The sequence below is a fragment of the Neodiprion pinetum genome, chromosome 6, assembly GCF_021155775.2.
Source record: "Neodiprion pinetum isolate iyNeoPine1 chromosome 6, iyNeoPine1.2, whole genome shotgun sequence".
In the NCBI taxonomy this organism is placed as follows: Eukaryota; Metazoa; Arthropoda; class Insecta; order Hymenoptera; family Diprionidae; genus Neodiprion; species Neodiprion pinetum.
This window is the reverse complement of record NC_060237.1, coordinates 25,721,569-25,739,337: the sequence shown is the minus strand read 5'-3', so window position 1 is coordinate 25,739,337 and position 17,769 is coordinate 25,721,569. Positions and strand designations below refer to the sequence as shown.

At 44.1% G+C, this 17,769-nt stretch overlaps 1 protein-coding gene across 3 annotated transcripts in view; it reads left to right on the top strand.

The window, feature by feature from the left end:
- The first annotated feature begins 3,663 nt into the window (after positions 1-3,663).
- The window catches only part of Dop2R (dopamine D2-like receptor), a 126,390-nt gene continuing 112,284 nt past the window's right edge, over positions 3,664-17,769 (top strand). For all 3 annotated transcript variants that reach the window (XM_046630984.2, XM_046630983.2, XM_046630982.2), the window contains exons 1-2: positions 3,664-5,395; positions 11,939-13,032. In XM_046630984.2, coding sequence (XP_046486940.1) covers positions 12,307-13,032 — 726 coding nt within the window. In that variant the 5' untranslated portion in view covers positions 3,664-5,395; positions 11,939-12,306. The remainder of the gene's footprint in view (positions 5,396-11,938; positions 13,033-17,769) is intronic.

The window sequence follows — 17,769 nt, the reverse complement described above, 5'->3', positions numbered from 1 at the left end:
AGCGGGTGAAATATTGTCCGCTTTTACAATTCATTTCGGAGGAAAATTTTTTGGGACTTTATGAATTTATCGCGCTTGGCATCAAGCTCTGTCTGTCGCATAATGACGGAATAAAACAGGCCGGGTTCACGTGACGCGTGAAAATCTATAAAGGAAAGTTGTTGGGTCGGTCGGCTGCACCGTGGAGGTATTTGTAACAATCCAAACGAAACGTCGAATTTTACTCACTCTCTGCGATTCAGGAGAGAGGACCTCGTTTGTATTATATATAGCGGAATTACGCCGGGTGTTTATTTCTCTCACTATCGTCCGGACGACCGTTATGGGCTGGACGTGGAAATTATTGTTGGCAAAGCGTCGAATCGCGTGTCGCGTAATTCCGCTAGATACGCAGGCAGGTTTGAGGTGACATTTGGTAACGTCGATTTGACGTTATGCGCAGAAATCACACGGATTTTCAAATTACACCCGTCTCGAAACGAGAGCCGTAGGGAAAAAAATACGGCTCCGCTTTGACGGTGGATGAAATTAGTACCTACGGTGATTCTGTGTGACCAAAATGATTCGACGTGATGTTTTTTCAGCAAGTTAATTTGCTTTTTTCTTCGTCTCTTCCTCTGCGAGAGGAATTAAGTTTTCGCTATATACGACGACGGTAATTCGCCACACCATATAATTTTTATCGTATTGTCATTAAACTCGCGAATTCGAACAGATATTGCATAATATATTAGTTTCAAATTATATCTACATCATTTTCAGCAACGAGATTAAAGTGAAGTATTCTTCTTTTATTTCCTTCTATTCACCCCCTCTCTATCTATATATCTGTATTAATCCAGGTAAAATGCCGGATGTATGTAAGAAATGAGGACGAGGAGAGCGGTGCTTTTTCTAAAGCTGTTCATTGGGGGGGGGGGGGGGGGGGGGGGGGACTATTTCTTCTTTTATTATATAACTCGCGAGAAAGTTGCGCAAGGAATGATTGAATTTGTAATTTAATTTATATTCACAGCGGCTTCTTCTGTACAGCCCGCTAGCATAGCAGCTGCCGAATAAGTCTTTCTGGGTCGTACATATCTTGCGGCAAGCAGAAGGAACGCGTCACTTCTTGCAATAATTGTTGTTATTATTATTATTATTATTATGGTTAATATTATTCTTACTAAGATATAAATCTGTCAAAAAACTTCTTCTCAAGAGTATGAGTTTTCAATGATACGGATATTGTAGTCCGCAATTCATCTCTTGAATCGTATGAATTTATATTAATATTGTGATGAAATCAGCAGCGATCATCGAATTTACGTGGATCTCCTTCATCCTGTACCTACATTAGGGTGGTCCTGGTTAAGGAACTTTTTCAAAATTTGACCGGAATGCCACCCTAAATTGGTGCCAAATAAATATATAGTAATATCCTGAAAAGCACAAGTTCTCTATCGCCATCGTAAATCCTATCGCAAGGTCTGTGAAATTTGACATTTAAAACATACACTCCTTTACTGAAGTTTCAGTAAACTTATATTTGATCGTGGGACTGATTATTTGCAAAAAAATCTACAAGCGTAAGAAATCAATGAGAACCGATGCTACTATTTGATGAAAAATATTAGCATGGTCATTGAAGCATTTTATGTCAGTAGTCCACTGATATCAAACTCGCAAAAAAGTCAAATTCTAATTCTGGCACATCTGACATAGAAAGGAATAGAAATTAAGTGAAAACGGGTGCATTTTAAGTGACAAACTTCACAGCTCTTGCACGGAAATTTACGATTGAGATAGAGATCACCGCTTTGGAGGAGATTTTTAATCATGAATTTATTTGGAACCAAGCTGTGGGTCGAAATTCTGAAGGGTCGAAAATAAAAATAAAAAAAAAACACTCCGCTGTACGTAGATGTATCACATACTTCTAAGCGGACATAAAACAGGGCCTAGGTCAAAGCGAGAATTGATCACCGAGTAACGAAACACTTTCGTCGACGTTTATACGTTTTCGATATCGGATCTCGTGAGGGATAATATTGTCGATGGTATTTCTCGCGTTGTTTATTATAATACAATAAATATACGTATACGTGTACAATACGTGAATACCATAAATTACGCTGCAGTCGTTAAATTAATCATTTTCAAAATTAACCAATTTGGAGCTAAGCTTTCGCCGGGGGCCCCTTTCGGATTAAAAGACCTCGTCAGAATTTACTCGCATTTTCAAATTAAGTGCCACATCCGACGATAATCCGAAAGTATTACACATAAAATTGTGGTGATGTTGTTTTACTTGGTTTTTTTTTTTTTTTTTGGATACAGCCACGTAGATTATTATACACCTGCCTCAAGACCGGCGTTGAAGTAAATGACCGTAGTAAGAGAAAAAACATGAAAAACCCGTCCCTCGTCTTACCGGAGCTTTTCTTCAACCGCTACTCGGCGGGCTTAACAGCGATGCTTACGGTATATACCCACCTGTATATCTAGGACTTGTTTTAATATTGACATAAACAAGGGGAAAACGGTAAAGAATGTCGTCGTCGGCGTCACGGCCCTTTGGGAGGTCGGAAAAAAGCTGCAGCCTAGACCGAAAATTCGGACCTCAATAAGAAAGAAGTGGAAGCATACGTGTAGGTACATGCAACATTATACACGTAGGTATGTGTACACATATATTATACATAAGTATATGATATGTACGTGGGTGAATAATACATGGGCGGGCGGAGAGATTCGGTGAAAAGAAAAGCGAACCAAAGTCCTGCAACGGCGGGATCGGGACACGGGGATGGTGAAAAAATATTCCAAAGCCATATTTAATATATTATGTAGCGGCCACTCAATACCGACGCCGCTTGGCGTCGGCGTCGCGCTCATGCGCACCCCCAAAAACGACGCTTACGCCCTATTGTCGCGGTCTATTCCCCGAGCGTTTGGTGTCGAGGAGAAACATCATCAGCAGCTCTCTTTTACCCCTCTTCGAGAGGAGGGAGTCTGTATATATTTTGCCTGCAAAAAGTAACCCCACATGTACACGTAACAAGACCTGATTTTCTTTCACCGCAAACATACGTAACGTTATTTATTTGTACGTTACACGCTGGTCAGATGTCCCAAATTTCCGTCCAAAAATCGAATCTCCGACACGGATCGATCGATAATTCGCTTATACGCCTCGCGCAATGACACGTACCGCACGCAATCATTTCCACGAGTCATTCGTCTTGATTCGATAATTCCGCACAGGGTGCAGGGTGACAGGGATGGGGGAGAGGCGGAAATCCCCCAAGGAAATCTTATTCCTCGCCCGTGATACTCGTATAGGTATATACATACATTGTAGGTACGATTTTCTCTCACGCTTCGGTATATCATGTACGTATATACCTGCAAGGTAGGTACGTAATAGTTGTGAAAAAAGAAAAATGTGAAAAAATGAGGAATAAAATGATAAAGCATCCCTCAAGCGTCGCAGCACCCTCGGACTTGGGCCGCGACTCGTATTTATAAGGTTGGTGCAAAAGTTGATACTGCGAGCAACCCCGCGTCGCGGTTGCCGGTCGAAGCTTTCTCGGCGATCCTCCGGGGGTTGGGATGGGGGATGGTTTGGGAGACTGTATAACCCCGTTTGGCTTCGGAGGGTCGTGTGTCTCACAGTCGGTTGCTGGCTGGTCGAGGTACAGGTGATGCCGGCATCGTGCGCGGCACCCTCTTAATCGCGTTTCGTAGACAACCCTGCAGCGGATCAGCGTCGAGGGCGTTCGGGGGGCGTCGGGAAGAGGAGAGAAGAGGAGAGGAGAGCGAGTGCGAAACCTTTTTAGAAAACTGCCGTTTCCTACCCTTGACGCGGACCTGTCCGTCAACCGGAGAGTGGATATTCGGTTGTGTGAATTTTCGTCACGGTTACACGGCGGGGGAGCTTTTCACTTTGTTTTCTTTTTTTTTTTTTGTCTTAATGTTTGTTTTTAATTTTGCCGAACGGAATTTCTGTTCGTTTTTTTTTCCTCTCGCCTTTATACTTTCGTTTCGATAATTTTTTTGCAACGCTTTTCTCAGCCTTGTCTAATTTTCGCGCAACATGTGAATTACAGTTGTAATTACTGTCGCAATAATATTTCACGCAACGCGGACAATCGCTGGATAAACAAGTTATAACAATGTAAACTACTTGTCGTACGTAAAGTGCGTTGTAATAGCCAGTGCGTGATTTTAACCATATGTACTTTTCAATGTTTGTTATGTATTTTCAATAACGATGATTGAGAGAGAGAGAGAGAAAGAGTTTTTAATTACTGTTATCGTTGCAGTAGGTGTGCGATTTAATATTCGTCGTCGCGTGTCGTAATATTGCGGGTAATCGTACGAAAAATTGCCATACACTCGCACGCACACACACGTTCTCATCTGTAATTGTAAAACACGTCGTTTAATTGAAAGGTCGATAAAATTTGAAGATATATCATTTTATTCGGAAGTGTTTATGTTTCGTAATTAATTCGCAAATCTCGACGTCGTCGATCTTGTCGTTTTAGACGAATTTGATGAAATAAAAAACATTGTATGAAACTTTTGACGAAAAGAGCCGAAGCGAAAAAACAGTGTTCGTGTAGGAGATCTATAAAAATCGACTGATCCAGCGGGAAAACGGAGTAAGAAAAGTAGACGATACACGGTCGAATAATAATAATATTATAGTAATAATAAATAATAACAGTTGTGCATTACATTCGACTAACTTCGTATTTGCTTGTTTTTTTCTGTAACATATTATTTTTCACACACGCGATCTGTGTGGAAAAGTTTCTCGGTTGTATAAAAGAGAAACCCCGGCTACAGCCGGAGGAAAGAAGTAACTTTTCGATCAGAGTGAAAAATATTGAATCAATTTTCGTACGTGAATGGGAAGCGCGGGCGAATCCCTCGCCATTCAGGAGGGAAAAAATTGATTTATAGAAAGGAGATAAATAAACTCTTCACTTTACACGTGCCCGGAAATTCCCGCGTGTATGATGATACCTACGTGTGCGTCTCGTTGACGTTTATAACAAGTGTACGACACGCGTGTCACGAACAATAAAGTGCGAGTAAAAAGAGCGGAAATTATTTTCATTAAACGATAAAAAGAATCGAAAGCAAAAGAAAAAAATGTTCGCGACAATGACTAATAATAAACCTTTGCTCGGATTGAACCCTCCGAAAACCAGTGTCATTGAAATTTTGAACAATGTCTCGAGATCCGAGATCGCTGTAAATAATAGTGCGTAAACTAAATAATAATAATAACAACAACAATAATAATAACGGTGGAAATATCCAAGGACGAAGCAGAAAGGATCCAAATTTGCCGATTCGATCGAGAAATAAATCAGCGATAATAAAAGATTGAAAAAAATTGGTAAGTTATTCGGATAAACGGATAAATTATGAGAAAATTTTCTTCTTTTTTTCTTTTTTTTATCGCAGGATACAAAGTCGCGTGCGGAGGCCAGATACCGTATATCTTATTGTCCTGGCCGAAAAGGATTGCCCCGAAGTTTCCCCGGGGGAAGGACGATGTGCGTGTTCGTTAGATAATACCCATATAGAAAACGTACAGTTACCGTCCTCGGATCCTTTGCCCTTATTCAGAGAGGCTGCAGGGCTCTTAATTGGCTAAGCGCGATATCTGTACAAGATAGGAAGAATTCAATTATTTCTCACTTTGTGCAAATGTCAAGTGTATAAGGAACGAGTAAAAGGAAGGGAAGGAAAGGAGGTGAATGGGAGGAGAGGAGAGAGAGTCGAAGAGTGACAAAGTCTCGCTTCTATAACTTTATTGTCCGATTTCGAACAACGCCGCCTCTCCTCCCTCTGATCCTTCTACCCTTTTACTCTTCGGCCATTGATTCTTTCGTTCCATAATTCCTTCTTCCTCAATTATTTTCTCGAAAAGAGACAACAGCGGGAAAGTACTCGGATTTCAATATTTCTCGGCAGTAGGTCGACGGGCGTCCCTAACGTACCTCGTTCGTAACATAAATTACGTATTTACAGGCGTTATTACATATACACAATCTAATAACAGTTACGAGCTCGGCGTGCCGGCAATTTTGCGAAAGCTCTTCGAAGCTTCGATGCATTATTACACCAAATCGTTCCGCGAGGCGCACCCCACTTCGCTACGAGCGATTCGCTCGTATACCTACCGTCACGGCGACGAGAATTCTCGCCGATATTCCGGTCGGAATTATTATGATTATTGTTATTATCGTTATCATTATTTTCATTATATTTTGCCCCAAGTCGAACGATCCGCGCGAAAAACGTCGTTACGGTAATCGAGAATTTTCAATCGAACTACGCGAGGACCGTGCGTTTTGACTGTAGTGCGAGCTGATGCTCGGATGGCATTATGTATGCATATATACGTATAATATATATGTATACATAATTATATACCCGATGTACGTATATTAATTTCACCGTATTTAATCGTCCAGCTAACAGCCTTCGAACACGGTTCGTGACACAGGCAATTTTGTGTATATTAACATCGTTTTGAGATCGATAGTTACACACGCGAAAGGGTCTGGAGCGAGTAATACGCAAAAATCCCCCCCCCCCCTCACACATACACGATTTGTCCAAGTACCAGGCAGTCCCGATGTGTTGTACATAATGATGCGGCAGAAAACATGGGTATGCATATGTAAATGGAAATTTGCGAAACTGCGAGAGGTGTACATGTGTGATAATGTGTGGCTGCACGATGCATAATACAACAGGGTGAAAGGAGTCGAGATTTGTTTATTTTTTTCACTCTATTCTGCTATTCATTTTACCTTTTTTCATTCGTATAATATAATAACACGAAAAACGCGTCGGGGTATAATTTCCGAGTCTCGTAAGTTTTCGTCCACTTAGATTTTCACCTTTTCCTGCGGGGAAATCGTGCGGATTTCCAATTCCATCTGTTCAAAGCACCCCAATGGCTGTATTACGTGATACAGCGGAATATATATTATGCCTGATACATGTTTATATGCTAGATCAGATGCACGTATTCCTGTATAGAAAAAGTCGCAGGTCCTCTCAGATACCTCTCAGATCCATGCCTCTCCTGGGATTTGGCGAAAACAAAAAAAAAAAAAAAAAAATCATTCTTTCGCCTCTCGTAGTTGGCCTTTTTTTTTATTCCTTTAAATTCTATTTTATTTTTTTCTCCATCTCTTTCTCCTCCCCCTCCGTTTTTTCAACCCCGACTCGGACCATTAAGGCTTAAAAGCCACAGTCGTTAATTCCGTAAAAAGGAAAAGGCAATATATTTTGAAAAAGAGCTCCGTGCCCTGTGTATATACATATATTTGTATATAAACATGTCTACCGGTATTTTATTTTCTTCGGTGCTCAACCAATTTTACGGGCTTAAAATAATTTTCTGGGTGTGCAAGACTCTTCTTCGCGGCCCCTTCGCTTCCTTTCCTCCCCTTTTTGGCGGGAGGGGAAAAGCGAGTACGGCGCTGAGGGGGAGGGGAGAAGGAGCAGGCGTCATTAGTAGAGCTTCGCGCTAATTGTCTGTAATTAATTATGTAATTATTTCATTAATTTATCTAAGGTGACCCTGCAGCGGCAGCTCGTAGACGCGATGGCCGTCCTTCTCCGCCGCGCGACGACACCTGAAACAGCAATTCTCCTCTCAATCTCGCCTTTGTCGATGATATTTTGAATGTAGCCGAACAAATTGCTTCGGCCAAGAGTACTTGGTTCCAACTTATTTTTTTCGCAATCATGTAAATCGTACACATCGTACTCAACGTGTATTCAAGATTACATAACGCTGTACGTAACAAGCATCCGCAAAACTGACTTCCAGAATTAGTTTGTTAATTGGACTAGCTATTTAGTGTAATTGCTTTCGTGCTGTACAGACCTATGTTGTAGGTACTCGCTGCAGTAAAACGAGATACCGCACCGTTATCGTTCCATCCACCCTTATTTTCGTACTCCTACATATATTCAACCAATTAGCAATTTCTAAAAGCGTCTCAAGCGTTCAACTGTTAGAGTTACGTGTGCCTGAAGCTAATTTGTTCAGAATAAAAAGACAATCTCTAGATTTCTAAATATCACATCGTGTTTAACGACGAACTTTTCCACGGCTATAATAAAGACTCGAGAAAGTGTAGATGAAAAATTTCAAAGAATCCAAATACAAGTCTGCATCTAAATTTGAACTGTATTTAAACCGTTAATTTTCTTCTACTTCTTCTTAGACTGTTTTGTTGTTGACGAAATAGGACCAGGTCACTTTCTTTCGTTAGCGAAAATATTTTTATAGCAAGCTGCTACGCGGTCCAGGGTTCACGTATCGATTAGATCCAGCCTTGTCGGCGCCACGATCCGACACGACAAAAAATAATTTCTTTTTACAGGCGAACGTTTAGCCGCATGCACGTTTCTGTTTCCGGTTAGAAGGATTGAAAAATTACGAGTGGTTCTTTGCTTCGACACTCATAAATAGCGGTGTTTACATGCGTAAGATTACATCGTATACGCACGCATTGTCGGATTTGGAAAAATTTGAATCATTTAAAACCTCATTCCTCACTCTTTTCGCATCATCACTCCGAAACACAGTTTCGAGTATTTATTATTCCGAAATTCATTTTCCAAACCAAGTACCAGTTTCAGGCTCTTTCAATTAAAAAAGTTTCAAATATATGTTCATATATATATATATATTTTATCCAAATAGTTTCGAAGGTTTTTCAACAGTTATTGACGTTCCACATTGCTTCAAGTAATAACACCATCTTCACTGCTTTCTCCGAGTCACGTAGCGTCGGCAGCGATTTAACGGCCGCACATAACGTTAAATTTATGGAATAGTAGGGGCTAAACCGTTTAGGGACTGTCAGCTTCATTTCCGAAAATAATATAAGGTTTTCGTGGACGACGCGATTTGCTCTCAACATCCTTGTAAGTCGCTTGGGTGAATTGTCTGGCTACAAATTCTCCGCAGACATTCTGCATAGCCCAAGCGAATGTTTTTCGGTTGGAATTCGGTTTGGAATTTAGTCGCGAAGAAACTGTTCGTCTGAAGGTCGGGACTGAATAGCCAAACTTTGATGTACGTCGGTTAGAAAAGTAAAGCAAGAAAAAAAAAATACCGCGAGTCGAGAATAGACGCTCTCGCCTCGACGACATTTGTTCTGAAAAGCAAGTGGAAGAAGAGAAAAAGAAAAAAAAAGCGAAAATGAAAAGAACGAAAAATTCGCAACAACCGAAATGAGGCCGAAGAGACATATCGCTTTTCTCTCAGATTACCATGCCGGCAATTTGTTCGTTTAACGACTATCTAAAAGGGGACACGTTGGTCCAACGCCAAACTTTTTTTAATGAACATCAAATGTTTACTGTCCGTGAAATTTGAAAAAAAAGTATTTTTTTACACGTTTGAATTGATTGTATTCATAAAGTTCCTCGATGTCGCATGTCGGTTTGAATCACGTGTAAAAGTGGTGTTCCTCGAAAAGATCCTTGCGTCACAATTTCTCGATTTAGAATTTCAACCAATTCCACAGCTTTTCTAGTTGCGTAAAGAACAAAATTTTTCATCCGATTCAATCTATTTTTGAGTGTAAAACAATCAAAACATAAAACAAACATGCGAGGAACATATCTGTAGAAAAATTTTGGAATTCTTTTCACGCGCCCTCTTCACGAGTCAACTGCGGTTGATCAGCCGAAAACGGTGCGAACGAAATGGCAGCCGAATAATCAATATTCCCTGAGTCCATAATTCCTTTGAATTTGATCCTGATTACTTTAGACAGTCACTTCCGGGCGTTATATAACCGAGTGCTTAGCCCGCGATGTTTGTCGTCGTCTTGGCGAGGATCCCCTTCAGAAGCGAAGGATAATACCGACTGCGGGGAATGGGCAAGGATGTCTTCACGGACGTTTGTGTGGAATGGTTTAAATTCCAGGCGTTCATTGAGAAAGAGTCTCGTGGGTGTTTTTCACAGTCGGTTTGATAATACCGGGCGAGCTGCCTTCAGCCCTGAGACATTTCGTTCAAGGGGTTAAGTTTAACCACGCACACTCGAAGAAAGGTGTACCTCGCTGCACTCGAAAGCGGAAGTCGCAATTGCATGGAGTTGGTTATTAAATTGGTCCGAGTCACTCGCGAAGTTGGACGAGGTCATTTTTGGTCCACTTGAACTATTTCGAGTGGATGAAGTCTTCGACTGAGACGTCCGCTCGATTCGAGAAGGATCCTCGGTCCTTTAGATCAGGCTGCAAACTGTCCCGGAGAACCTGTCGAGTTCTCCAACAGACTTGCCGCTGCAGCGTTTTATCTCGAGCAGATTTTGAATCCTTGGAAGTAGTACAGGCGCAACAAGAGGTCACCACGGGAACAAGGAAAAGACCGAAGGGTCGAAGGAGCAAACGGAAGCCCGGTATCACGTCTGGGTCGCTGGATGGATGAGGCAATTTCTGTCTTTAAGTGGCTCCCGACGGTCTGAATCCAGTCGCTCGCTCTATGAGACGACGGAATGAGTTGCCGCGATCTACGAAGTGCTGAGGGTACAAGGGAAGGGATGGAGAGTAGCCATAATGATATCTACCCCCGGTGCTTCCTTCTGCAGGAAGCTTTTACGAGGAGGACTCCCAGCGTGAGCTACGTCGAGATGGCAAACCAGCCGGGGAGGATGATCTGCGACCTCTGGACCATTCGTAACCCTCCCTCCCCCATTGCACCACAATCATATGTGTTTTTCCTGCAAGTCTCACACGACGTATATACATCCCCGTGTCGGATCGTAACCGCAAATACCTTTCGCTGATCCTTCACGCTCACGTTCCTTACTATATATTGACTATTCGATTTGAATGGTGATTCTTGAAGGCATGGTTTACTACCCTCAACGGTCGGTGGCTGTATATAGACTTCACGTATACACGTCCTTTCACGTCACGACGGAGATATATGGATGCTGTTGAATGGACTAAAAGTTTTACCGTACCGTTGCAGAGTTGGTTCTTTCTATTTTCTTTGTTTTATGTTTTTTTTTTTGGTTTTTTTTTTTTTTTTGTTTCTTCCAGTTTCATAACAGTCGCGAAACTGGTCAGGGTAAGAGGGATGAATAGAAAATATATCACTCGAATTAAAAAGAAAAACAATTACGAAGAGTTCCTAACATTGTATATAGCGGAGGTAGACCGACGAGAGATCCTTGGAGGGTCCTTGAAATGACAAGGTGGAAGGGGTTGTAAGACAGGCTCTAGCATGCGGATTTACGGTTGCATAAAATATATCTCGGTGCTGATCTGAACTAAGTGAAGGCCTACCGTGTACTTACGTACCTGCGCCTACTACGATTCTAGATCCAATTGCTGATCTCTCCGCGGCTACGGTTGTGGGCCGAGCGGGCGGCCTTGGAGCGCAAATCACACGTAATTTCCGTTCAGCTCCATTTTTTTTTTTTCCCTCGCTCTACCCTTTTTTTCCTCTTCTCTTCATCCACCGAGTCGAACAGCGATAGAGCGGTGATTCCGTGTCTCACGATATCACCGCCGCTAACACGTACGAGCTACGCCGATAAAAACTGTGAGAGTATAAAAAATGGCACCCAAATCTTGAGACCGAAATCTAGTCATTTCACGGATGAATGAATGAGAAGATGGAAGTAAAGTGACTCGGGAAGAAATAATACCTATAAAACATTTAAAAGCGTATTGCGATTACAGAACTCGACGAATGGAGTCTCCAGGCGATATTATTGTAATTTTTTTTTGATAACAAATTCTTCTTTCACGTATAAGAAATAGTACCTATGAGATATTTTCAGCGTCGTACACTTTCTGGGCCAAGCCTTGAAAAGGATTAGAGTCAATCCCTCCTTTACAAGTTACATGCACAAGTTTGACGAGCGTCGTCCTCTTTCTGTTCCAGGGAACGACCGTCTCCGTTTGATGAGAAGTGCACGGAGTGAGTTTTAAGAAAATTCCCGATCCGCGATGACGGAGTGGGATAAGGGTGGTCGGCAGGGTTGGTCGGGTCGGTTCTCTTCGGAGCAGTAAAAGCCGAGTTCTGCATTGTAAAAAGGAGCGCGTAGGAGAGGAGGAAGAGAAAAAAGGGAAGAAGAGGGACCAAGGATCGAAGAGCAACGAGGGTGGGGGGATGGAGATGACGGCGAACAGAACGCGGAGACCTTCGCGGGCTCGGGAATCGAAAATCTCGTGATTTCTTTGGGGGCGTTGGACGAGATAGAGGCGAATCGGGAAAAGAGCGGAAGGCGAAGGGCGGCGGGCCGAGACAGCATGGAGCCGAAGGTGTTGTCGTCGCCCGCTAGCAACCTGGCCGCGAGGATTAACGCAACAGTTCGCAGCATCGCGCGTCACTACGACGCACAGCCTCCTAGGTCGAGCAACAGGTTCGACGATCCTCGGGCGAGAGGAGGAAACGAGACCGGCGACGTCCTCGGGGAGCCCGATAAGGAGGGCCACAGGACGAACCTGACCTCGCAAATCGGGGATAACGCCGACCTGAGCGTCGACTTCGGGGCCGGCTTCGGAGGGCTCTTAAACGACTCGACGACGCCGGGTCCGCCCGCCTCTTCGACGTCAGCGTCGACCTCCGGCAACGAGAGCTACGCGTCGATATCGGACCTCTTCGTCTTCGACGACATAAGCGACTACATTAACCGACTGAACTACACGGCCTTCTCGAACCTGACGTCCTACTACGAGGGGACCAACCTTAACCTCACCGCCGGTGGAAACGGAAGCTGCACTTCGGTAATTTCCACCGGAACAGGCCGCGTCGAGTGCGTCGAATCCGACGTCGATAAGTCGAACGTCAACAATTGGTGGGCCCTGATTTTGGTCGTCGTTCCCTGCCTCACCCTGTTCGGCAACGTCCTCGTCATACTGGCAGTTTTTCGCGAACGCGCCCTGCAGACCGTCACCAACTACTTCATCGTCAGTCTCGCCCTCGCCGACCTCCTCGTCGCCGTTCTGGTCATGCCCTTTGCGGTCTACGTTCTGGTGAGCGAAGCGATTATTTCCTTGTTAATTCTAACCTCGCTATAATTAAGCTCTATACTTACTTCCTTGCGTAGGAACGAGAAACGCTCGCGGGGATGCTCTGGAAAATTGAAATACTTCTTCTTCTTCTTCTTCTTCTTCTTCTTCTCCTTTGTACATGCTTGTTTGCGCGAGCGACGCCACCTATTAGACGTGTTCTTTTTATCCGCGAGCTTGCGAGCTTGCAGCCTCCCTGCTTGAGGAGCCGTTAGCTGGTGGTTGTCAAGTGGATGACTGCTGGCTTCTGCCTGCTGGCTCCTGGCTGCCTAATACGGTGTCGCTTCCAGTGACATATTAAGCCGGAGAAGCGGTTGAATTTTTCTCAGGGAATGATATAACCATTTCGTTGAGTGGATCTCACTCCGCTCTAACGTTAAACACCGTCACCGTCATTTACCACCGCGTTTCACTGCGACGCTATCTTTTTTATACCTACCCTCCGTATTCTCGTGTACTTTAAGACGGCCCTGTGATTACGATCTCCTTCGATTTACATGTTATTTTCTTACTCTCTTGAGGTTAATCATCGCCTCTTTCGCAACGAATTTCACTCGAAAAATATCCTAATTTCGCCTGATGTTCGCAGCTATAATACCTTGAAAAATGAGGTACTGGTATTCGCAACATGATTCGAAAGTTACACCACTCTGTAGGGGAACACAAGCACGGCAGGTTCGTTCGGGCGTGTGACGGTAATGGAACAAGATTTTCAGTAATAACCTTCGGAAACAACGTTTCAGCGCGGTTTGCTTCACGCCCGCGAAACTGTTTAGCTTTACCTGTCGCATTATAACTTTTCGAACTGTTTCGCATCTCATGAATTCCTTCCCACGTGAGCCGTATGATCCGCGGGGATAACTTACACAAGTACGCCATTTCACATTTAAATTCATGGTATAAATGGTCATTGTTTTCCCTCAACTTCATTCTCCCGAAAGTGTGTATAGAGGGCCTTTTCATATTACACGTCAATGTTGCGAAATTCACTTTTCGTAAGTAAATCTTGTCGTCGAAGCTGATCGGTGAATTGGATTCCACATGTCGAGAGTACGAATTTCGTCCAGTACTCCGAGATGCGATAGACTCTGCCCTCGATTCTATCTCGAAAAACAGACTCACCTTAGAACCGTCGGTATAATATGGATGTACACTTTGGTACAAGTGATCGGTGACGATAGTGGACGATGTTTGATACTGGGAGTGGCCACCGGCTCGACGTTCTCTACGCTGGGCAAAAAAATGCCTGGTAGGTCACACGGAGGCAATATATACATATATAGGTATACATATGTTTGTACGTACATGGGTATAATACAATTTTCACCCAATATATCATGCCGAGCTCGTATAGTACCCTTGGAAATGTTTGGCTCGCCGAAATAGAATGAAAACACTTTCGTTGCGCGTATCGCACTTTCCAGCGATTTGTCGAGCTCCTTTCAGTGCGATAATAGTTTATTACCGGTAAAAGTTTACCTATTTAACGATGATCAATAACGGGCCCAGGGCGTCTAGACGCACAAGACGAAGCACCGACTTGGATTTAATCGCGATACCGGCGCTGGTATACCATCAGCGTCGCTTATAAGAAGACGAGAATAATTGCTGGCATCTAGTCTCGATTGTCCCGAAGGAGACGACTTTATTATACTGCTCGCGGTGCCGATTCAGGTCACCTCGAGATATCACTCAATCGCCCATTGTCAGCGAAGGCTTCGAAAGGCGTCGAAAGCTCCTTCCCCTTGGAAGGTGCAGCATCGCTGAAAAAACAGACGTCTATTTCGGTTGAAAATAGTGTTCAAACTCCGTACGCGTCACACGAATGTCAGATATCAGCAACGTTTCGACAAATTTCATTAATTCATCAAGACGTCGAATGATTTGAAGCGATCCGAATAACCGATTCCCGTGGGCATTCAAGGATGTTCACATAAACACTGGTTGCATGCACCAAGCTAACGGAGCTGTGTTTGTTCGCCGGCAGTATCGACGAGTGGAGTAAAATCATGACCATGCGTACCTGTATGCTAAACGAGCTTATAGTTCAGTGGCGGAGGGTAAACGTAAACGCAAATATTTGCGGAACTATCGCAGGTGGATGTGGCGAATCGTGATACCCAACTCAGTGTATCCGCGTGACAGTTAACTTTGGAACATCAGCGTCATCTCGGCGCGAAATGACGTCTGCCAACCGCGATGGTTTCGCTCAACCATCGGACGTGGTGACTACCTACCAACCTATGACGCGAACCAACCATGATCGTGAATGTAGGGCATGTTTCAGTCAAATCGTTGTCGACAACGTGTCCCGGCGCACACAAAATTCGTTACATGTATTTACACTGAAATTGCGGATCACACATTGTACCCACACCGGGTTACGCGAACCGTGTACAAGCCGGAATTCCTACAGCTAAACCTCTACTTCGTGCTTAACGGTAACCAAGGCGTATGTAAACACATTTGTCGAGGAATCAGCTTCCTCCACCCGAATACGTTATTAGGCATTATTATTATCAGTGCGGTCGAGTGTCGTTCTCATACGTCGACACTGCATGCGGTCAGCTCGCCGATGTTTTCTCGAAACTTGGTTCGAGAGCCGGTGAAACAGAGCCGAGCTTTGTGCTTGCGGTCGTTCGCGTCGTTTCCCTTGTACATACCTATATAAGATATTAGAGTCGTTATGGGTCCGCCGTATTGAGAGGTAACTACCGGACTCAACTTTACTACTTTTCACGAGATCTCCTCATCTGAGATTAGATCTGAGGTCGTTATACGGAGCTTTGATTCCACTCTTTCAAATGCCAAATCGATCACGCATCACGCCATCGGTAAAGATTCCATCAGCGAAGCGAAACGTCGTTGATTGAGAGCGTCGCATCCGTGGAATTTCATTTAGAACGACATAATTAGACTAGTATAAGAAATCGCCTATTGCCGCAAACAAAAAGTGAATCAAAGACGTAAGTTGAGGAGTTTGTTACATTCGCGATGTTGTATCTACAAGGGAACTTGTGACGATTTTCGTCGATTACGAAAATAAGGTTTGGCAACAATGGAGCAAAGATTTCAGCCGGCGTGCGATGAGACACGTATACGACAACGGATTTGTCAGAGGTTGAAAGTCGAGTCAAAGAGAATCCTTAGGTAGAAAGTAATTGAGTCATTTTATCGCCGCTCAAATATTAAAGCCGACGGGTCGATGTATGAGTTAAATCTGAAAGGAAGATCGGCGATGAAATTCCCGAGGCTGACCTTGATCCTGGCCTGATCACGCACGCTTCCTGCATCCATGTGCATAGATATGGATATACATATATCCATATGTATGCGGGACTGTCCATTTATCCGGCTTTTGCCATCAAGGCATCGTGCAAGGCATCCGGACAAGCCGTATATCCTTCGCTTCAATATTCATGGGACCGTGTAACACGAGGGGGACACAAGCTCTGTCTTAGACAGTCGAGCGGACAGTCTAGAGCCGGGAAGCAAATCTCGCGAGTCGTCGTTGGAACTCGAGTCATAAACATGCATGCTCGAGGACGTCTGGGTCTGAAGGGACTTTAAGGAGGCCACGCGCCTCGCTATTACCCAACACGGACCCGGCGCTTGTATATCGTCCTGAATTAAGGAACAGCTCCTCGACACGCCACTCCTCCTGTTCCCAGTGACCCAGTCCTCGCGGCTCTCTTCGACGGCTGCACAGAGCTTGCAGGCCGCGGATCGATGTCGTCGACATTCGGAGCGCCGAATTGGCCCCATTCAATTAATACCCGTAAGCCCGCAAGCCGAAGAGGCGTCTGTGATATCCCTGACATCTCGGAAACCTGAAACGACTTCCTCGTCCCCCGATACGTAGGCGTACGCGCCGCGGTTCGCCGGGAAAACAAATGGGAGTCAAATGAATTACAAAAGCCAGGCTCGAGAGTAGCCGGAGCTTTCCGCTACAACGCAAGCCTTTCGTGCTCGGCCGCAATCAGCTGCTCGAACAGGTACACGTACTAACGGCTTCGAGATACGATAGTTAATAAATTAAATCTACATACAATCTGCGTCGATCGATCTGCTTCCACTCGGTTTGCGTCGGCGCGGGCATTTTTCACCGACTCTAAAGCGAAAGCAATATCGACGTTGATTTGCAAAAAAGATGTGTCGTTATTTCTCCGCTACCTACTCTTGATTAAAAGGTCTTTTCACCGTCGACGTATATCGCGCGTGCTTGTTCGCCGTGGTAAAAGTTTCGTCGAAACTAACGTGACGCTGACGTGCCTCACCCCAGGGACGGATATGTTCTTTCGATTAGTTTCGAATTCTTGATACGGGATATCGATGATCGGCAACAGCAAAACAGCGATCTCTGAAAACACAATCAGCGAATGTGACTTGGGGAACGCTTTGACAGAGTGCTCGATTTACGAAGGAATACCTGAAAGCCGATATCGTGTCTACACAATAAAGGCATCGTGCTTTATACGACACGGGTGGTTACTTCGCAAGTGACGTTGGCTTTCGTCACGGGCATCAAATATACTGCCTAAAACCGGACTGAGAACCATCGGCATCCCGTGGAACTTCATAATAACATTTCCACAACAATCAAGTCCACGTTTTACCTCTTTCTCAAATTCAACGCAAACTGATGCCTGTGATAAGATTATGACGAGTATCATTTTATTTCACATAATATAATTGCCTTCA